The following is a 22,456-nucleotide window of genomic DNA, read 5'->3' on the forward strand; positions in this document are numbered from 1 at the left end:
TGCAGAGTGGGAATGAGTTGGTTCTTCTACACTAATACAGTGCAGAGTGGGAATGGGTTGGTGCTTCTACACTAATACAGTGCAGAGTGGGAATGGGTTGGTGCTTCTACGTTAATACAGTGCAGAGTGGGAATGGGTTGTTGCTTCTACACTAATACAGTGCAGAGTGGGAATGGGTTGTTGCTTCTACACTAACACAGTGCAGAGTGGGAATGGGTTGGTGTTTCTATACTAACACAGTGCAGAGTGGGAATGGGTTGGTGTTTCTATACTAATACAATGCAGAGTGGGAATGAGTTGGTGCTTCTACACTAATACAGTGCAGAGTGGGAATGGGTTGGTGCTTCTACACTAATACAGTGCAGAGTGGGACTGGGTTGGTGCTTCTATACTAATACAGTGCAGAGTGGAAACAGGTTGGTGCTTCTACATTAATACAGTGCAGAGTGGGAATGGGTTGGTGCTTCTACATTAATACAGTGCAGACTGGGAATGGGTTGGTGCTTCTATACTAATACAGTGCAGAGTGGGAACGGGTTGGTCCTTCTACATTAATACAGTGCAGAGTGGGAATGGGTTGGTGCTTCTACATTAATACAGTGCAGAGTGGGAATGAGTTGGGGCTTCTACATTAATACAGTGCAGAGTGGGAATGAGTTAGTGCTTCTACATTAATACAGTGCAGAGTGGGAATGAGTTGGTGCTTCTATACTAATACAGTGCAGAGTGGGAATGGGTTGGTGCTTCTACATTAATACAGTGCAGAGTGGGAATGGGTCGGTGCTTCTACACTAATACAGTGCAGAGTGGGAATGGGTTGGTGCTTCTACATTAATACAGTGCATTTTGGGAATGGGTTGGTGCTTCTATACTAATACAGTGCAGAATGGGTTGGTGCTTCTACACTAATACAGTGCAGAGTGGGAATGAGTTGGTGCTTCTACATTAATACAGTGCAGAGTGGGAATGAGTTGGTGCTTCTATACTAATACAGTGCAGAGTGGAATGGGTTGGTGGTTCTACATTAATACAGTGTATTGTGGGAATGGGTTGGTGCTTCTACATTAATACAGTGCATTGTGGGAATGGGTTGGTGCTTCTATACTAATACAGTGCAGAATGGGTTGGTGCTTCTACAGTGCATTAATACAGTGTGCAGAGTGGGAATGGGTTGGTGCTTCTACATTAATACAGTGCATTGTGGGAATGGGTTGGTGCTTCTATACTAATACAGTGCAGAGTGGGAATGGGTTGGTGGTTCTACATTAATACAGTGCATTGTGGGAATGGGTTGGTGCTTCTACATTAATACAGTGCAGAGTGGGAATGGGTCGGTGCTTCTACACTAATACAGTGCAGAGTGGGAATGGGTTGGTGCTTCTACATTAATACAGTGCATTGTGGGAATGGGTTGGTGCTTCTATACTAATACAGTGCAGAATGGGTTGGTGCTTCTACATTAATACAGTGCATTGTGGGAATGGGTTGGTGCTTCTATAATGGGTTGGTCCTTCTACACTAATACAGTGCAGAGTGGGAATGGGTTGGTCCTTCTACACTAATACAGTGCAGAGTGGGAATGGTTGGTACTTCTACACTAGTACAGTGCAGAGTGGGAATGGGTTGGTGGTTCTACACTAATACAGTGCAGAGTGGGAATGGGTTGGTGGTTCTACATTAATACAGTGCAGAGTGGGAATGGGTTGGTGCTTCTACATTAATACAGTGCAGAGTGGGAATGGGTTGGTGCTTCTAATGTGCAGGGTTGGTGATTCTACACTAATACAGTGCAGAGTGGGAATGGGTTGGTGCTTCTACATTAATACAGTGCAGAGTGGGAATGGGTTGGTGCTTCTACACTAATACAGTGCAGAGTGGGAATGGGTTGGTTCTTCTACACTAATACAGTGCAGAGTGGGAATGGGTTGGTTATTCTACACTAATACAGTGCAGAGTGGGAATGGGTTGGTGCTTCTACATTAATACAGTGCAGAGTGGGAATGGGTTGGTGCTTCTACACTAATACAGTGCAGAGTGGGACTGGGTTGGTGCTTCTATACTAATACAGTGCAGAGTGGAAACAGGTTGGTGCTTCTACATTAATACAGTGCAGAGTGGGAATGGGTTGGTGCTTCTACATGAATACAGTAGACTGGGAATGGGTTGGTGCTTCTATACTAATACAGTGCAGAGTGGGAATGGGTTGGTCCTTCTACATTAATACAGTGCAGAGTGGGAATGGGTTGGTGCTTCTACATTAATACAGTGCAGAGTGGGAATGAGTTGGGGCTTCTACATTAATACAGTGCAGAGTGGGAATGAGTTAGTGCTTCTACATTAATACAGTGCAGAGTGGGAATGAGTTGGTGCTTCTATATAATACAGTGCAGAGTGGGAATGGGTTGGTGCTTCTACATTAATACAGTGCAGAGTGGGAATGGGTTGGTGCTTCTACACTAATACAGTGCAGAGTGGGAATGGGTTGGTGCTTCTACATTAATACAGTGCATTTTGGGAATGGGTTGGTGCTTCTATACTAATACAGTGCAGAATGGGTTGGTGCTTCTACACTAATACAGTGCAGAGTGGGAATGAGTTGGTGCTTCTACATTAATACAGTGCAGAGTGGAATGAGTTGGTGCTTCTATACTAATACAGTGCAGAGTGGAATGGGTTGGTGGTTCTACATTAATACAGTGCATTGTGGGAATGGGTTGGTGCTTCTACATTAATACAGTGCAGAGTGGGAATGGGTTGGTGCTTCTACACTAATACAGTGCAGAGTGGGAATGGATTGGTGCTTCTACATTAATACAGTGCATTGTGGGAATGGGTTGGTGCTTCTACACTAATACAGTGCAGAATGGGTTGGTGCTTCTACATTAATGTGCATTGTGGGAATGGGTTGGTGCTTCTATACTAATACAGTGCAGAGTGGGAATGGGTTGGTCCTTCTACATTAATACAGTGCAGAGTGGGAATGGGTTGGTGCTTCTACACTAATACAGTGCAGAGTGGGAATGGGTTGGTGCTTCTACACTAATACAGTGCAGAGTGGGAATGGGTCGGTGCTTCTACAATAATACAGTGCAGAGTGGGAATGGGTTGGTTCTCTACACTAATACAGTGCAGAGTTGGAATGGGTCGGTGCTTCTATACTAATACAGTGCAGAGTGGGAATGGGTTGGTGCTTCTACACTAATACAGTGCAGAGTAATAGTGCAGAGTGGGAATGGGTTTAATACAGTGCTTCTTCTACATTAATACAGTGCAGAGTGGGAATGGGTTGGTGCTTCTACACTAATACAGTGCAGAGTGGGAATGGATTGGTGCTTCTACATTAATACAGTGCAGAGTGGGAATGGGTTGGTGCTTCTACATTAATACAGTGCAGAGTGGGAATGAGTTGGGGCTTCTACATTAATACAGTGCAGAGTGGGAATGAGTTAGTGCTTCTACATTAATACAGTGCAGAGTGGGAATGGGTTGGTGCTTCTATACTAATACAGTGCAGAGTGGGAACGGGTTGGTCCTTCTACATTAATACAGTGCAGAGTGGGAATGGGTTGGTGCTTCTACATTAATACAGTGCAGAGTGGGAATGAGTTGGGGCTTCTACATTAATACAGTGCAGAGTGGGAATGAGTTAGTGCTTCTACATTAATACAGTGCAGAGTGGGAATGAGTTGGTGCTTCTATACTAATACAGTGCAGAGTGGGAATGGGTTGGTGCTTCTACATTAATACAGTGCAGAGTGGGAATGGGTCGGTGCTTCTACACTAATACAGTGCAGAGTGGGAATGGGTTGGTGCTTCTACATTAATACAGTGCATTTTGGGAATGGGTTGGTGCTTCTACACTAATACAGTGCAGAGTGGGAATGGGTTGGTGCTTCTACATTAATACAGTGCATTGTGGGAATGGGTTGGTGCTTCTATACTAATACAGTGCAGAGTGGAATGGGTTGGTGCTTCTACACTAATACAGTGCAGAGTGGGAATGTACAGTGCAGAGTGGTGAATGGGTTGGTGGATCTACATTAATACAGTGCATTGTGGGAATGGGTTGGTGCTTCTACATTAATACAGTGCAGAGTGGGAATGGGTCGGTGCTTCTACACTAATACAGTGCAGAGTGGGAATGGGTTGGTGCTTCTACATTAATACAGTGCATTGTGGGAATGGGTTGGTGCTTCTATACTAATACAGTGCAGAATGGGTTGGTGCTTCTACATTAATACAGTGCATTGTGGGAATGGGTTGGTGCTTCTACTAATACAGTGCAGAGTGGGAATGGGTTGCAGAGTGGGAATGGGTTGGTACTTCTACACTAGTACAGTGCAGAGTGGGAATGGGTTGGTGGTTCTACACTAATACAGTGCAGAGTGGGAATGGGTTGGTGCTTCTACATTAATACAGTGCAGAGTGGGAATGGGTTGGTGCTTCTACATTAATACAGTGCAGAGTGGGAATGGGTTGGTGCTTCTACATTAATACAGTGCATTGTGGGAATGGGTTGGTGCTTCTATACTAATACAGTGCAGAGTGGGAATGGGTTGGTCCTTCTACACTAATACAGTGCAGAGTGGGAATGGGTTGGTGCTTCTACACTAGTACAGTGCAGAGTGGGAATGGGTTGGTGCTTCTACACTAATACAGTGCAGAGTGGGAATGGGTCGGTGCTTCTACAATAATACAGTGCAGAGTGGGAATGGGTTGGTTCGTCTACACTAATACAGTGCAGAGTTGGAATGGGTCGGTGCTTCTATACTAATACAGTGCAGAGTGGGAATGGGTTGGTGCTTCTACACTAATACAGTGCAGAGTGGGAATAGGTTGGTGCTTCTCCATTGATGCGGTGCAGAGTTGGAATGGGTTGGTGCTTCTCCATTGATGCGGTGCAGAGTTGGAATGGGATGGGAATGGGAATGCTTCTCTCCTGTCAGCTGCCTTGTGCTGGGGGTCGATACTAAAGCCTGTCACGTTGTGGAAGGGGAATCGGTTGATGAGGCTCCCTGATCAATACACACCTCACCCAAAACCTCCTCGCCTGCTGGCGCTCTCTTAGTCTCTCTCTCACACACACACACACACACACACACACACACACACACACACACACACACACACACACACACACACATGCACACACACACACACAGAGCAAGTCGATGACTCAGAGGTCTCTCTCTCCTCAAACAGGCAGATAATGCCAGATACAAAGCAGGCAGCTGGAGTCCCTGTGTTGAGTTACACACACCCATGCACGCACGCACACACTCATAAACACACACACACACACACACACTCTATGCTGGGCCTCCCTCCCTCTCTCACACACTCACTCTCAGGTCTTATCTCCCCAGCTCAGCCACTCAAACAAACCCTCTCATTACATTACACACATCCCCCTCCGACAGCTGTAAAGAACAGACTCTCCTATCAAAGGAACAGGGGAAGAGTAGTTCTCATCACACTGTCTCTCCTCTCTGTCCAATAGGACAGGTTAGGATTTAATGAGCAGTTTTCATCACACTGTTTCCTGTATGTTAAATGGGACAGGTTAGGATTTAATGAGTAGTTCTCATCACACTGTTTCCTGTATGTTAAATGGGACAGGTTAGGGTTTAATGAGTAGTTCTCATCACACTGTTTCCTGTATGTTAAATGGGACAGGTTAGGGTTTAATGAGTAGTTCTCATCACACTGTTTCCTGTATGTTAAATGGGACAGGTTAGGGTTTAATGAGTAGTTCTCATCACACTGTTTCCTGTCTGTTAAATGGGACAGGTTAGGGTTTAATGAGTAGTTCTCATCACACTGTTTCCTGTCTGTTAAATGGGACAGGTTAGGGTTTAATGAGTAGTTCTCATCACACTGTTTCCTGTATGTTAAATGGGACAGGTTAGGGTTTAATGAGTAGTTCTCATCACACTGTCTATCCTGTCTGTTCAATCGGACAGGTGCAGATTTCATTAGCAGTTCCCATCACACTGTGTGTGGTGTGTGTGTGTGTGTGTGTGTGTGTGTGTGTGTGTGTGTGTGTGTGTGTGTGTGTGTGTGTGTGTGTGTGTGTGTGTGTGTGTGTGTGTAGGCCCTGTGGCCCAGGTGGAGGCCCTAAAGGAAGAGAATGACTCTCTGCGCTGTCAGCTGGACGCCTACAGGAACGAGGTGGAGCTGCTGAAGCAGGAGCAGGGCAAAAACCAAGAACACACACCTCCACAACACAGTGAAGAGGACACCATCAGGCAGCAACAACTAACCTTTCTACAACAGGCACTACAGGGAATGCAGAAGGTACTACTTCTACCAGACATACCCACTGTAGTTAACTTCTTGCAGCAGTTCCTGCTTTGGATTTATTTTAATCAATTCCACAGGAATTTTTCATTTCCTGGTTCCATACAGATATTAAACCCCTGCAGATTCTGGCTGGTGAGACTCATAATCCATTGGTTTGGCTTCCTGGGGTGACCAGTCGTATTGAGGAAAAGTGACTTTTTTAATAGAGGTGGATAGAGAACTGCCCTCCAAATCTCACACACACATACGCACACACACACAACACTGAGAAAGAGGGAGAAAGAGGAGTAGGGATAGAGAGCAAGAGGGGTGCACTCTGAGAGTTGGATGGATAGAGAGACTTGACAGGAAAAGAATCTTCTAGAATCTGATCAGTCTGCTGACCTAGACGCTGTACACAAACTAATACCAGCTGGAGGGGTTTTCTAATAATATATCCCCCTCAGGGAAAACAAACTGTTGGTTAAACAACCCTCAGGCAGGAAATCTGTTGCTTCCATCACCTGCTGGGTCATCAAATATCCTCAAGTAGTCAACGGTTATGCTCATATGAATAGACAGATGGTAATTACATTTCCAACACGCAAGTTTCAACATTACCATGAAAATATTAAATGAATGGATAAAAATGAGGAGGAAGAGACGAAAATCAAATACTTCAGGCAGGCTCTGGCAAATTACCATAACATTTTATCAGCAGGTGATTTGAGTCTGCCCAGGTTCTGTGAATTTCTTCCACTTCTGAGTCATGTAATACTTGCGTATTTCAGCCTAAACCCAACTGAGACTGTGATATAGTTTTTTAAGCTGAAATGGATACGGAGAAAGGACTTTTCAGCTTCTACATGGCTCTGACCTACATAGAGAAGCTATAAGCTAAAAGTTCCTTACTCGATGGCAAATCCTGAAACATAAGGGTTAACACCGCTGGCTAACATGGTTTCCTCTATGGAGCTGATGGGTTGATAACCAGCATGAGTCATATGCCTGTAGTAAGCAAGAATCTGTAGCTGTGTCTTCTCTGTCTTAAGGATTAGCTCGCATTTGTAGCTAACTGTGCCTTGGGTTAGGTATCATCTGTAGCTAACTGTGCTTTCTCTGTCTTAAGGGTTAGGTATCATCTGTAGCTAACTGTGCTTTCTCTGTCTTAAGGGTTAGTTAGCATCTGTAGCTAAATGTATCTCCTCTGTATCAGAAGTTTAAAGGTTAGTTACGGTATGTGGCTCACTGTATGTACTCTGTGTTTGCAGCAACTGCTGAAGATGCGTGAAGAAATTAAACAGAGGGAGGCAGAGTTGGAGAAGAGTGTGGAGGACAAACAGCAGCTGGAGAGCCAAGTACAGAGCCTCAAGGAAGGACTGGAGAATCTGAATAAAACACGCACACACCAGGTCAGTAACACGCACACGCACACACACACACACACACACACACACACACACACACACACACACACACACACACACACACCCTATCATTGTGTGTTTTTGTTTTACCTTGTTTTATTTAGTATTACATTGTTATTGATTAATGTATTGTTGGGGTTAAAGCTTGCAAGAAAGGCATTTTACTGTGTGAGACATTGCTAGATAATGTCAGCCATCTTGTACTCATGTTCCCTGATACAATAGTAATGAGAATGAGGAGGTATGGGATGGGATGAAGGCTCTCAGTCAAGAGAGAATACTGTGTGTGGTTCATGAGTTTGACTGGCTGTAAAGACTGCTGGGGTTTGAAATGTAAATACCATATCTGATTTGTGCTCTAATAAGAATGAAATTAGTTCAAAATGAGTTTCAATGTATGAGAAATGTTTCCGAAATAATTCATCAGCTACCAGAGCCCAGGCTGTGGTAGACATTAATGACAGTTTATTCAGTTTCAAAAGTTTTACATTTCTCCTTTATCTCCTCTTATGGACCTCAGGATGGTAAGAGATGTGCTTACTGCCTATCAAACATTGACTGAGACATGTCATTTAAAAGGCCATTGAGAGAGAGCAGTCATTTAAAAAGCCAGAGAGTGACAGTCCAATCATTTAGATCACCATCCATAGAGAGAAATAAACTGGTAATTTCCAAAGCTATAGAGAAATAGACTGGTCATTTCAAAAGCTAGTGAGGGTAATTTCAAAAGCTAGTGCGGGAGATAAGTGTTTCCAGTTTCAGAGATTTTGTAGTTCGTTCCAGTCATTGGAAGCAGAGAACTGGAAGGAGAGGCGGCCAAAGGAAGAATTGGTTTTGGGGGTGACCAGAGCGATATACCTGCTGGAGTGCGTGCTACAGTTTGGTGCTGCTATGGTGACCAGTGAGTTGAGATAAGGGGGGACAATACCTAGCAGGATCTAGCAGACAAATCCAACCAGGAAGTGGGAAATCTGAGGTTTGTAGTTTCATTTAAGTGATTGCCTATCCAATATGCTGTGTCTATGGGGCCAGATTGCACTTCCCAAGGCTTCCAGCAGATGTCAACAGTCTTTAGAAAGTTGTTTGAGGCTTCTATTGTGGAAGGGTGTCGAATAAGAGCTGTTTCAACCAGTGGACTAGGCTGAGGCCAATCAGTTGTTTACTGCGCGGTGCAGCGGGCGCGCCGTTCCTTCTTTTTCCTCTGTAATGAATACGCTATTGTCCGGTTGGAATATTATTGAAGATTTATTATAAAAAGACCCTAAGAATTGATTGTAAACATCGTTTGACATGTTTCTACAAAGTGTAATGGAACTCTTTTGAATTTTCCTCTTGATTTTGCGCTCGTGCATTGTGCCTTTGGAATAGTGAACTAAACGCGCAAACAAAACGGAGGTATTTGGACATAAAATGGATGTAATCGAACAAAACAAACATTTCTTGTGGAAGTGGGAGTCCTGGGAGTGTATTCCGACGAAGATCAGCAAAGGTAAGTGAAGATATATAATGCTATTTATGACTTTTGTTGACTCCACAATTTGGCGGGTAACTGTATGGCTTGCTTTTGTGGCTGAATGCTGTTCTCAGATTATTGAATATTGTGCTTTTGCTGTAAAGTTTTTAAAATCTGACACAGCGGTTGCATTTAGAACAAGTTTATCTTTAATTCTATGTAAAACATGTATCTTTCATTAAAGTTTATGATGAGTGTTTATGTTATTTGATGTGGCTCTCTGCAATTTCTCCGGATGTTTTGGAGGCATTTCTGAACATGGCGCCAATGTAAACTGAGGTTTTTGGATATACATATGAACTTGATCGAACAAAACATACATGTATTGTGTAACATTGAGTCCTGGGAGTGTCATCTGATGAAGATCGTCAAAGGTCAGTGATTAATGTTATCTATATTTCTGCTTTATGTGACACCTCTTTTTGGTTGGAAAATGGCTGAATGCTTTCTGTGACTAGTTGCTGACCTAACATAATGATATGTTCTGCTTTCGCCGAAAAGCCTTTTGAAATCGGAAGCTGTGGTTGGATTAACGAGAAGTGTATCTTTAAAATGGTGTAAAATACTTGGTTGAGGAATTTTTATTATGAGATATCTGTTGTTTTGATTTGGCGCCCTGCAATTTCACTGGCTGTTGGCGAGGTGGGACACTAGCGTCCCGAACGATCCCAGAGAGGTTAAGAGCAGTTGGAGGACACGGAAGGAGAGTTGTATGGCATTGAAGCTCGTCTGGAGGGTTGTTAACACAGTGTCCAAAGAAGGGCCAGAAGTATACAGAATGGTGTCGTCTGCTTAGAGGTGGATCAGAGAATCACCAACAGCAAGAGCGACATCATTGATGTAAACAGAGAAGAGAGTCGGCCCAAGAATTTAACCCTGAGGCACCCCCATAGAGACTGCCAGAGGCCCGGACAACAGGCCCTCCGATTTGACACACTGAACTCTATCAGAGAAGTAGTTGGTGAACCAGGCGAGGCAATCATTTGAGAAACCAAGGCTATCGAGTCTGTCGATGAGGATGTGGTGATTGACAGAGTCGAAAGCCTTGGCCAGATCAATGAATACAGCTGCACAGTATTGTTTCTTATCTTTTGCGGGTAAGATATCGTTTAGGACCTTGAGCGTGGCTGAGGTGCACCCATGACCAGCTCTGAAACCAGATTGCATAGCAGAGAAGGTGCGGTGGGATTCGAAATGGTCGGTAATCTATTTGTTGACATGGCTTTCGAAGACCTTAGAAAGACAGGGTAAGATAGATATAGGTCTGTAGCAGGTTGGGTCAAGAGTGTCCCCCCTTTGAAGAGGGGGATGACCGCAGCTGCTTTCCAATCTTTGGGAATCTCAGATGACATGAAAGAGAGGTTGAACGGGCTAGTAATAGGGGTTGCAACAATTTCAGCAGATAATTTTAGAAAGAAAGGGTCCAAATTGTCTAGCCCGGCTGATTTGTAGGGGTCCAGATTTTGCAGCTCTTTCAGAACATCAGCTGACTGGATTTGGGAGAAGGAGAACTACTAGAAATAATATAACATTATGAAACATCTAAGAAGCCAGGCCTGGTATTTATAGCAGATTTTGAAAAGGCATTTGAAAAGGCATTTGGTAAGACTGGATTTTATTTATAAATACCTGGATTTTTTCAATTTTGCTAATTCTCTTATAAAATGGGTAAAAAATAATGAAATAATAAATAACGGCTACTTCTCAGAGAGTTTTGAATTGTCAAGAGGAGTTAAACAAGGATAACAAACATTAAGTCCGCAAGCTATATCCCTGCAATGTCTCATTGAAGATCTAGATAACTTTTCTGTACTCTATGGACTAAAACCTAATTATGATAAGTGTGCAATATTACCTATTGGATCTTTAAAAAATAAAACTTTTACATTACCCTGCAGTTTACCTATAAAATGGGCTGATGGTGAAGTAGACATACTTGGTATTCATATCACAAAATATATAAATAAGCTCTCCTCATTGAATTTCAATAGAAAACTTAAAAATAGACAAGATTCTGCAACCATGGAGAGGTAAATACCTGTCTATTTATGGAAAAAATGCCCTGATTAACTCCTTAGTCATATCTCAGTTTACTCACCTACTTATGGCGCTGACTACTCCTGATGATTCGTTTTTTCAAATCATATGAGCAAAAAATATTTTGCTTTATCTGGGACGCTAAACCAGACAAAATAAAGTGTGCCTCTCTATATAATGAATATGAATTGGGTGGGTGGGTTGAGATTATTAAATATAAAAGCACTAAACCTCTCTCTAAAAGCTTCACACATTCAAATGTTTTACTTGAACCCTAAATGTTTCTCAAGTAGATTACTAAGAAAGCTCATCCATTGTTTAAAAATGGCCTTTTTGCCTTTGTGCAGATTGCCATGTCTCATTTTCAATTTTTTTAAAATGATACTTTTTCAAAGTATCTATCTTTTTCAAACAAGCATTGCAGAGCTGGCTACAATTCAATTTCATCCCCCTGAAAAGATAAATAAACAAATATTACAACAAATATTATGGATGATAAAATGTGCTGGTTGATAAAATGCCTGTATTTATGGGAAAGATGTTTGAAAAGGGTATTTTGTTCTTAAATGATTTTGTAAATTGGAATGGTAGAGTTATGTCCTTCATGGAGTTATCAGAATTGTACGGGAAGGTCTGCTCAATCCAAGAGTACAACCAATTGATGACAGCATTACCCCAAAAATGGAGGAGGCAGGTGGCAGCGAGCAGAGGTAGGGAACTGTCTGTCTGCCCAATATAAAGGATCAAATCTTGCGGAGGAATAAACATAGCATAAATGGGAAAGTATACCAGTTTCATTTGAGGACCAGGATGTTGTGAACTGTTCCATACAGATTGCAAAATAGTTGGGAAGAGATTTTTGATGTACCGATTCCATGGTACAGGGTGTATGAGTTGATATATAAAACAATGCAAGATTCAAGTCTTCGTGCTTTTCAGCTAAAATTATTATATAGAATTCTTGCCGCCAACAAAATGTTGTATATTTGGGGCATAAAATCATCGAAGCTCTGCAGATTTTGTTGTGAGGATACAGAATCAATAGACCATTTATTTTGGTATTGCCCTCAGGTAGCCTGTTTCTGGTCTCAGGTTCAGGAATGGCTGAAAATGCATAGCATTGATCTAAAATGGACGCTATTAATAGCACTGTTAGGAGATCTGGAGAGACCGGGTCAGTCAATTACTAATATACTAATACTCTTAGTATAAATATTTATCTTGATTCTATACGAATCGATTCTATTTGATTAGAAAGATTGAAATTATATGTTAAACATTACAGCATAGTTGAAAGATATTTGTTTCATAGAAACCCAAAGAGGGTGGCCAGCAGAGATAGATGGGATGGGCTGAGGGTGACCAGCAGAGATAGATGGGATGGGCTGAGGGAAGCTGAGGTTTGGGATGTGGAATTGAAGACAAGTGGGAGTGGAGTTGCTGTGCAGAATGATGGTCAAAGATAAAAGTAGTTTTTTTAAAGTCCAAATGCAACATAATAAAAAGTACATTTGAATGACACTGAGGGGCAGTGTTTTTACAACTAATGTTGGTTTGCCTGAGGCTGATGCCGTGCAGGTGTTTGTACACATGCATATACACACACTCTCATTCAAATAAACGCATACAAGAACATACACATACATGTAATAGTACCAGACATGCACACAAACATATACAGTTGGCTTTGCTGTAATGATTTCAGTTGTCCTTGAAGTCCTTTGTTTTTATTTTATTTTGTTTTTGTTTATTTATAAAAAAAATTGCATTGTTGTTTTCTGTTTTCTTCTGTCTTTTTATTTTTCTCTTTAGTTCATTCTCTTGGTTGTTGGTGCATTGGGGGGTTCTTGGGGGTGGGGATTGGAATTAATTGTATTTTATATTTTATTTTTCTACTTGGAGGGGGACTGTGGGAGGGGTCTCAAATGGTTGAGGGACAGCTATTGGGGAACTGTGGGGGGGATCTTGGGGGGTTCGGGTTCATGTTTTTGGCTTAGTGGGAAATCTATCAACATGACCTTGAGCAGGGCATTGACCCTGGATGCTTCTGTGTGTCACTCTGAATGAGTCTGTTGGATGACTGGTATGATGTAGTTGTTGAGCGGCTTCACCGCAAGTATATTGTATGTTTCGGATGTTAAATAATAACAAATAAAACTGAAAGTTTTATCTCAATCTCTTCATTCAAAGACTCAATCATGGACACTCTTACTGACAGTTGTGTCTGCTTTAACGTTGGCTGAGTAGGATTCCAGAGGGAGGGTTACATTTACATTTACATTTAAGTCATTTAGCAGACGCTCTTATCCAGAGCGACTTGGTTGACAAGAGCATGACATTCCTGTTCAATCAGCTACTTAATTGGATAAAGATAACACTGATATGAGAGAGTCTAATGGTGCGTGGTCCATATTTGATTTATTCTTTTCCAATCGAGACACATTTTCTCTTCTCTGCCTCCCGTAGCCGCTTGGCTAGTTGTTTCATTGACTTTGTTCATTTGTAATTTTAGACCTGCTGGCTGGGTAATACATGTTATTTCATATCAAAGAGAGTCACATGGATGTCAATATCTGGTTTAATAATGACGCTGTACATTAGAATGCCGCTAGGCACGGAAATGTGTCCCCTTCCAGTGATTCATGGTAAATATGGTAATTAAAACACGTATACATGTAGAGATGAACCCCTTCCAGTGATCCATGGTAAATATGGTACTTAAAACATGTATACATGTAGAGATGAACCCATTCCAGTGATCCATGGTAAATATGGTAATTAAAACATGTATACATGGAGAGATGAACCCCTTCCAGTGATCCATGGTAAATATGGTAATTAAAACACGTATACACGTAGAGATGAACCCCTTCCAGTGATCCATGGTAAATATGGTAATTAAAACATGTATACACGTAGAGATGAACCCATTCCAGTGATCCATGGTAAATATGGTAATTAAAACATGTATACATGTAGAGATGAACCCATTCCAGTGATTCATGGTATTATGGTAATTAAAACATGTATACATGTAGAGATGAACCCCTTCCAGTGATCCATGGTAAATATGGTAATTAAAACATGTATACATGTAGAGATGAACCCCTTCCAGTGATCCATGGTAAATATGGTAATTAAAACATGTATACACGTAGAGATGAACCCCTTCCAGTGATGCATGGTATAATGGTAATTAAAACATGTATACATGGAGAGATGAACCCATTCCAGTGATTCATGGTATTATGGTAATTAAAACATGTATACATGTAGAGATTAACCCCTTCCAGTGATCCATGGTTAATATGGTAATTAAAACACGTATACATGTAGAGATGAACGCCTTCCAGTGATTCATGGTAAATATGGTAATTAAAACATGTATACATGTAGAGATGAACCCATTCCAGTGATCCATAGTAAATATGGTAATTAAAACATGTATACATGTAGAGATGAACCCCTTCCAGTGATATATGGTAATTAAAACATGTATACATGGAGAGATGAACCCCTTCCAGTGATTCATGGTATTATGGTAATTAAAACATGTATACATGTAGAGATGAACCCATTCCAGTGATCCATGGTAAATATGGTAATTAAAACATGTATACATGTAGAGATGAACCCCTTCCAGTGATCCATGGTAAATATGGTAATTAAAACATGTATACATGGAGAGATGAACCCATTCCAGTGATCCATGGTAAATATGGTAATTAAAACATGTATACATGTAGAGATGAACCCCTTCCAGTGATCCATGGTAAATATGGTAATTAAAACATGTATACATGTAGAGATGAACCCCTTCCAGTGATCCATGGTAAATATGGTAATTAAAACATGTATACACGTAGAGATGAACGCCTTCCAGTGATTCATGGTAAATATGGTAATTAAAACAGGTATACACGTAGAGATGAACCCCTTCCAGTGATCCATGGTAAATATGGTAATTAAAACACGTATACATGTAGAGATGAACCCATTCCAGTGATCCATGGTAAATATGGTAATTAAAACATGTATACATGTAGAGATCAACCCCTTCCAGTGATCCATGGTAAATATGGTAATTAAAACATGTATACATGTAGAGATGAAACCCTTCCAGTGATCCATGGTAAATATGGTAATTAAAACACGTATACATGTAGAGATGAACCCATTCCAGTGATCCATGGTAAATATGGTAATTAAAACATGTATACATGTAGAGATCAACCCCTTCCAGTGATCCATGGTAAATATGGTAATTAAAACATGTATACATGTAGAGATGAAACCCTTCCAGTGATCCATGGTAAATATGGTAATTAAAACACGTTTACATGTAGAGATGAACCCATTCCAGGGATTCATGGTTAATATGGTAATTAAAACATGTATACACATAGAAATGAACCCCTTCCAGTGATCCATGGGTAATATGGTAATTAAACCATGTTGTCGTGTCATACTATCACCTGAAGACTTAGTTTTTATCAAAGATTCTCTGTAATTATTATTACGCGATTAAACTGATTAATCATGTAACTGTAATTAACTACGAAGTCGGGACACTAAGGAAAATATTCAGATTAAAAAGTTAGAATTTTCCTCATAAACCTTTTCAGATATTTTCATATCTGATCAATTAGTCCTCTAAATTAATTAATTATTTATTTTACCTCACGTTAGTCTCATTCCAAACGTCGTAAATAGTTGGTAATCTGCACGAACCCAGTCTTCACTATGAGTCATCCATACATCAATTGTCTTAAATCATTTATTTACGAACTAAGTAATTCACAGAAATGCATAAACAAACAGTTGATAGTTACAAGGAAATGATGACAGAGTTTTCCTAGTGGGCTAAACCGGCATGGCGGCTTGTTGTACAAAAGGGAAGTGGGGGTCGACTGAGATAAGACAACACACAGTTGATAATTATAACAATTGAAATGCCAATCCTTTGCACATGAACGCTCACTCATTCGGGAACAAAGTTTCCGTCCTCTCTCTCTCTCTCTCTCTCTCTCTCTCTCTCTCTCTCTCTCTCTCTCTCTCTCTCTGTCATGGTTAGAATGGATAGTTCAGAGTGACATTCATTCATTTCGTTATAGATGTTTCGGCAGTTGTCATTCTTCGCGTTCAATGATACCGAATTCCTAGCTGCAGACTAGTAATTAATATCAAAGACTTGTTCTTATTCTGTCGGTATCGACAGTCTAAGAGTTTAACCACGTGGGATGGCTAAAAGATTCAGCAATCGTCTCAAACCTTGGCCCTCTTGTTATCGAGGTAAGCTGGTCTGCAACCTTTGTCCTCTCGTAATTGAGAGAAACATGGTCTGTTGAGAAATTCTCAAGGTGGGATTTTATTCGGAATTGCAGAAAAGGGCCTGTCCCAGGATGCCCAACCCTAACTGGGCTCATGGGCGGTCCTCTGATTTAGTTAAATGGGAATTGTAGTTTCCTTCATTAAAAAGTCCAAAATCACATTACACAATTTTACAAACAGTATCATCCTCACTCATTCATCTTATACAACAATTAGATGTAAACCTCATATCTGAGGCTATTATATAAACAGCGTAATGGTAATGTGGCCGTACCGTCTCCCATGAGCCCCACAAAATTGCACCAAACGGACCAGTTCGTAGCTGGATTTTTATACCTTCTCCGGAACATAAATTGTTGTTCGGACCTCAAGTTCTGTGAGGTGGAAGAAATTCCTTTGTTCTCTATGAAAATTCACTCTGTCTCTATACTGTGGCCATGAGGAGATCATCTCCTCCAGGAATTTACGACCTCTCTGACCACAGCAGCCTATTTGTAGGAGACAGAGAGAGGGGGATGGTACTCGCTGTACCCAAAGAGGGCAACGTCATGACAATGTATACACACAGAGATGATCCCCTTCCAGTGATCCATGGTAATATTGTAATTAAAGCATGTATACACGCAGAGATGAACCCCTTCCAGTTATCCATGGGTAATATGGCAATTAAAGCATGTGTACTCACAGAGATGGATCCCTGGAGACTCATCAACAGAAGATAGAGAAATCAATTTGAGGAAAGCGTTGCTAGATTTGTGGCCATTGTGGAATGATTGTGTGTGCTGCCAACTTGCCATGTTCAGGCAGATTTCTGCATGCCATCATCAGTTAACCCCAGTGCCCCATTCACTGTCCAATCTGTCACTGAATCAGGCTTCATCTAGGACCAGTGAAACAGGCTTCATCTAGGACCAGTGAAACAGGCTTCATCTAGGACCAGTGAAACAAGCTTCATCTATGACCACTGAAACAGGCTTCATCTAGGACCACTGAATCAGTCTCTATCTAAAACCATAGAATCAGGCTTTATCTAGGACCACTGAAACAGTCATGATCTAGGACCATTGAATCAGGCTTTATCTAGGACCACTGAAACAGTCATGATCTAGGACCATTGAATCAGGCTTTATCTAATACCTTTTTTGCACTGTTGGTTAGAGCCTGTAAGTAAGCATTTCACTGTAAGCATTCCATGCTGTCCGTATTTGTGCTTTTGGTTCCATTGCTGAAAGAACATATCTATTTTCGTATTGATTTGTCCATGCCATTTGACTTTGCACACAAGGTCAGTACAGAATATTGACTGCATGACAACTCATGTATGAAGGACTTTATGTAGATTCGGTGCACGTGACAAATCAACTTTGATTTGATTTGATCTAAGACCACTGAATCAGGCTTCATCTAGGGCCACTGAATCAGGATGTCAACCATTTTAATAGAAAATGGAGATACACACCACTCATACCAGTTATGAACAGAGGACATTTTGACATCCAATTATGTTTGGTTCTTACTCATGGAAAGAACACAGATTAATATGTACTATATGTCTCTGCTTGATCTGACCTGATTCTGTATCTGATTGCACCTTACAACATACCCCCTCAAACTATTCAGGGCTTGTATATGTGATGTTGACCTCTCCTTCACGGTGTTATATAGTGGTCTTGGCAGAGGAGAAAGTGTGTCTGTACGTTTGTGTGAGTGTGTCTGTCTGTTTGCATGGGTGTGTGACATGATTGTCAGTGACGGCTTTTCTCATTTTTATGATTGACTCTAGCTGGAGACATCACCGCGAGATGACAGAGGGAGCGAGGAGAGTGCTGATCAAGTCAGTGTAAGTTGAAAAGAGATGTGATCCTCTCCAACCCTCTCTCCCCCTCTCCCTCTCCCTCTGTTTCCATACTCTCTCCCTATCTCTCTTTTTTTCTCCCTGTCTCTCTAGTTTTCTATTTTCTCTGTGAATCTCTTTGTTTCTTCCTCTCTGTTTCTCTGTTCCTCACTCTCTCTGTTTCTCTGTTCCCCACTCTCTCTGTTTCTCTGTTCCCCACTCTCTCTGTTTCTCTGTTCCCCACTCTGTTTTTCTCTTCCTCTTTGTTTCTCTCTTCCTCTCTCTGTTTCTCTCTTCCTCTCTCTGTTTCTCTCTTCCTCTCTGTTTCTCTCATCCTCTCTATTTCTCTCTTCCTCTCTGTTTCTCTCTTCCTCTCTCTGTTTCTCTCTTCCTCTCTCTGTTTCTCTCTTCCTCTCTGTTTCTCTCTTCTTCTCTCTGTTTCTCTGTTCCTGTTTCTCTGTTTCTCTCTATTTCTCTCTTCCTCTCTCTGTTTCTCTCTTCCTCTCTCTGTTTCTCTCTTCCTCTCTCTGTTTCTCTCTTCCTCTCTGTTTCTCTGTTCCCCACTCTGTTTTTCTCTTCCTCTTTGTTTCTCTCTTCTTCTCTCTGTTCCTATGTTCCTGTTTCTCTCTTCCTCTCTATTTCTCTCTTCCTCTCTCTGTTTCTCTCTTCCTCTCTTTTTCGCTCTTCCTCTCTGTTTCTCTGTTCCTGTTTCTCTGTTCCTCTCTATTTCTCTCTTCCTCTCTCTGTTTCTCTCTTCCTCTCTCTGTTTCTCTCTTCCTCTTTGTTTCTCTCTTCCTCTCTGTTTCTCTCTTCCTCTCTGTTTCTCTCTTCCTCTCTTCCTCTCTCTGTTTCTCTCTTCCTCTCTCTGTTTCTCTCTTCCTCTCTCTGTTTCTCTCTTCCTCTCTGTTTCTCTCTTCCTCCATCTGTTTCTCTGTTCCCCTCTTCCCCTCTCTGTTTCTCTGTCCCTCACTCTCCTGTTTCTCTGTTCCTCTCTCTCTCTCTCTCTCTCTCTCTCTCTCTCTCTCTCTCTCTCTCTCTCTCTCTCTCTCTTCTTCCAGTGACATGACAGATCATTACATACCAATCCAGTGCAGGAGGACTTTATTTGTTGCAGGATTAATCAACCCGACACAACTGGGTTACACACACACACACACACACACACACACACACACACACACACACACACACACACACACACACACACACACACACACACACACACCTGGTATTGTTGTCCATTAGTTTTCTTCAATTTGGGCAGGGGTGGTAGCGTTAGGGGAAAATATAAAAACATATTTAAAATAATATATATATTTACAACTCTCTGTAAATAGCCCACCCAATTTTACCCCCATACTGTTTATATTTATTTACTTTTCTGCTCTTTTGCACACCAGTATCTCTACCTGTACATCTGATCATTTATCACTCCAGTGTTAATCTGCAAAATTGTAATTATTCGCCTACCTCCTCATGCCTTTTGCACACAATGTATATAGACTCTTTTTTTCTACTGTGTTATTGACTTGTTAATTGTTTACTCCATGTGTAAGAGGAACAGAGAAACAGAGAGGAAGAAACAAAGAGATTCACAGAGAAAATAGAAAACTAGAGAGACAGGGAGAAAAAAAGAGAGATAAGGAGAGAGTATGGAAACAGAGTCTGTTCACACTGCTATGCTTTATCTTGGCCAGGTCGCAGTTGTAAATGAGAACCTGTTCTCAACTAGCCTACCTGGTTAAATAAAGGTGTTCTCAACTAGCCTACCTGGTTAAATAAAGGTGTTCTCAACTAGCCTACCTGGTTAAATAAAGGTGTTCTCAACTAGCCTACCTGGTTAAATAAAGGTGTTCTCAACTAGCCTACCTGGTTAAATAAAGGTGAAATTAAAAAATTAAAAATAAACGACAACAACAAAAAATTGGGGATTGGAAATTATGCAGATAATTACATTGATGGAAGCTACAATCTCTCTGCAATATTAAATCTGATACCCCTAAATTATTTGTATGTATTTTTTTACACATTCCCGACCCTCCCTCCTCCAGCCTGTCAGAAGCCCACAGTAAACAACAGTTTCATCATTAGCATCGCTAACACTGCCAGCTTTCTCTCTCTCTCTCTTTCCTCCCTCCATTTGGCTCCCTCTGTATTTTCTCTTTCCTCTTTGCCTTACTTGTCTCTCCTCCTCTCTTCTCCCACTGCCTGTATGATGTTTCTAGGGCTGTGTGTATGTGTGTGTGTGTGTGTGTGTGTGTGTGTGTGTGTGTGTGTGTGTGTGTGTGTGTGTGTGTGTGTGTGTGTGTGTGTGTGTGTGTGTGTGTGTGTGTGTGTGTGTGTGTGTGTGTGTGTGTCATCAACCAGTCTAACAGTGTTTTCTCCTCTTGTCCTGTAGGAGGCGACAGCATTAGAAGTGGTTTCCTGCAGTCAGGAGAAGGAGAGTTTGCCCCCAGAGAAGATTCCTTCTAGTCCGGTTTACTCTGAGAGAGAGGCCTTGCTAGTTGGTAAGATCATCTAAAATTACAATAACCTTACTTCAACATTATAACAATGTTGTGCTAACCTAACTATAGAGGAGTAGATCACCCCAGTCCAGTCCACTCTGAGAGAGAGGCCCAGCTAGTGGGTACATTCACCTAACATAACTATAACATTACCAGGCTTATAACATTAGTATAACATTACAATAACATCACTATACCATTACTACAACATCACTATAACATTTCTATAAAATCACTATAATATTGCTATAACATCAATATAACGTTATATAAACCTAACATTAGTATAGAGGAGAAAAGTCCCCCAGCCCTGTCCACTCTGAGAGAGTGGCCTTGCTAATTAGTATCTGGGTCTATACTCCATAGAACATTACTAGAGAAAGTGAAGCTACCTAAAAAGGAGATCCCTGCTTGGTGCCCATGTTCTCCTCCTCCTCCCATCTAATTATTCTCTGGGCGGGTTCACACATTTTAATTTGCTGGTTGACTGAGGCCTTCAGCACCTCTAATGTTTCTAATCACCACAGCCTTCTGGCTGCCTAGTGCCTACCAACGAGGAGATACAAAGATTGTGCTCACTCCTTCTCTCTCTCTCTCGCTCTGTTTATCAGTCTTTCTTGTTGGGTTTTACAGTATTTTCTGGGGGCAAGTGGTTCTTGATTTCTTTGGCTTCATGAAAGCAGGAAGCTACAGAGATATGAGGAAGAGGAGTTAACTTCTTGCGTCGAGCCATCCCGGATCCGGGATCGTGAATACAGCCTCAAGCTCATTACCATAACGCAACGTTAACTATTCATGAAAATCGCAAATGAAATTAAATCAATATGCTAGCTCTCAAGCTTAGCCTTTTGTTAACAACACTGTCATCTCAGATTTTCAAAAATATGCTTCTCAACCATAGCAAAACTAGCATTTGTGTAACAGTATTGATAGCTATTGATAGCTAGCATTAGCATTTAGCGTTAGCATTCAGCAGGCAACATTTTCATAAAAACCAGAAAACCATTCAAATAAAATCATTTACCTTTGAAGAACTTCGGATGTTTTCAATTAGGAGACTCTCAGTTAGATAGCAAATGTTCAGTTTTTCCTGAAAGATTATTTGTGCAGGAGAAATCGGTCCGTTTTCTGCGTCATGTTTGGCTACCAAAAAAAAACTAAAATTCATTCGTCAAAACGCCAAACTTTTTTCCAAATTAACTCCATAATATCGACTGAAACATGGTAAACGTTGTTTAGAATCAATCCTCAATGTGTTTTTCACATATCTCTTCGATGATATATCGTTCGTGGAAGTGTGCTTTCCCCTCTGAATCCCATGGGAAAATGCCTGCAGCTGAAGATTACGCACCAATTTAGACAAAGGACACCGGGCGGACCCCTGGCAAATGTAGTCTCTTATGGCCAATCTTCCAATGATATGCCTACAAATACGTCACAATGCTGCAGACACCTTGGACGAACGGCAGAGAGCTTAGGCTCGTTCATGGCACATTCACAGCCATATAAGGAGACGATGGAAAAC

General features: G+C 41.3%; 1 protein-coding gene across 1 annotated transcript in view; it reads left to right on the plus strand.

Annotated features, from left to right (window-relative positions):
- LOC115130060 (ecto-NOX disulfide-thiol exchanger 2-like) overlaps positions 1-22,456 on the plus strand; it is a 203,399-nt gene that overhangs the window by 143,900 nt on the left and 37,043 nt on the right. The window contains exons 8-11 of the mRNA XM_029660835.2: positions 6,095-6,297; positions 7,554-7,694; positions 18,374-18,430; positions 20,823-20,931. Of these exons, the coding sequence (XP_029516695.2) occupies positions 6,095-6,297; positions 7,554-7,694; positions 18,374-18,430; positions 20,823-20,931 (510 nt within the window). The remainder of the gene's footprint in view (positions 1-6,094; positions 6,298-7,553; positions 7,695-18,373; positions 18,431-20,822; positions 20,932-22,456) is intronic.

The sequence above is a fragment of the Oncorhynchus nerka genome, linkage group LG6 (assembly GCF_034236695.1).
Source record: "Oncorhynchus nerka isolate Pitt River linkage group LG6, Oner_Uvic_2.0, whole genome shotgun sequence".
Taxonomy (NCBI): domain Eukaryota; kingdom Metazoa; phylum Chordata; class Actinopteri; order Salmoniformes; family Salmonidae; genus Oncorhynchus; species Oncorhynchus nerka.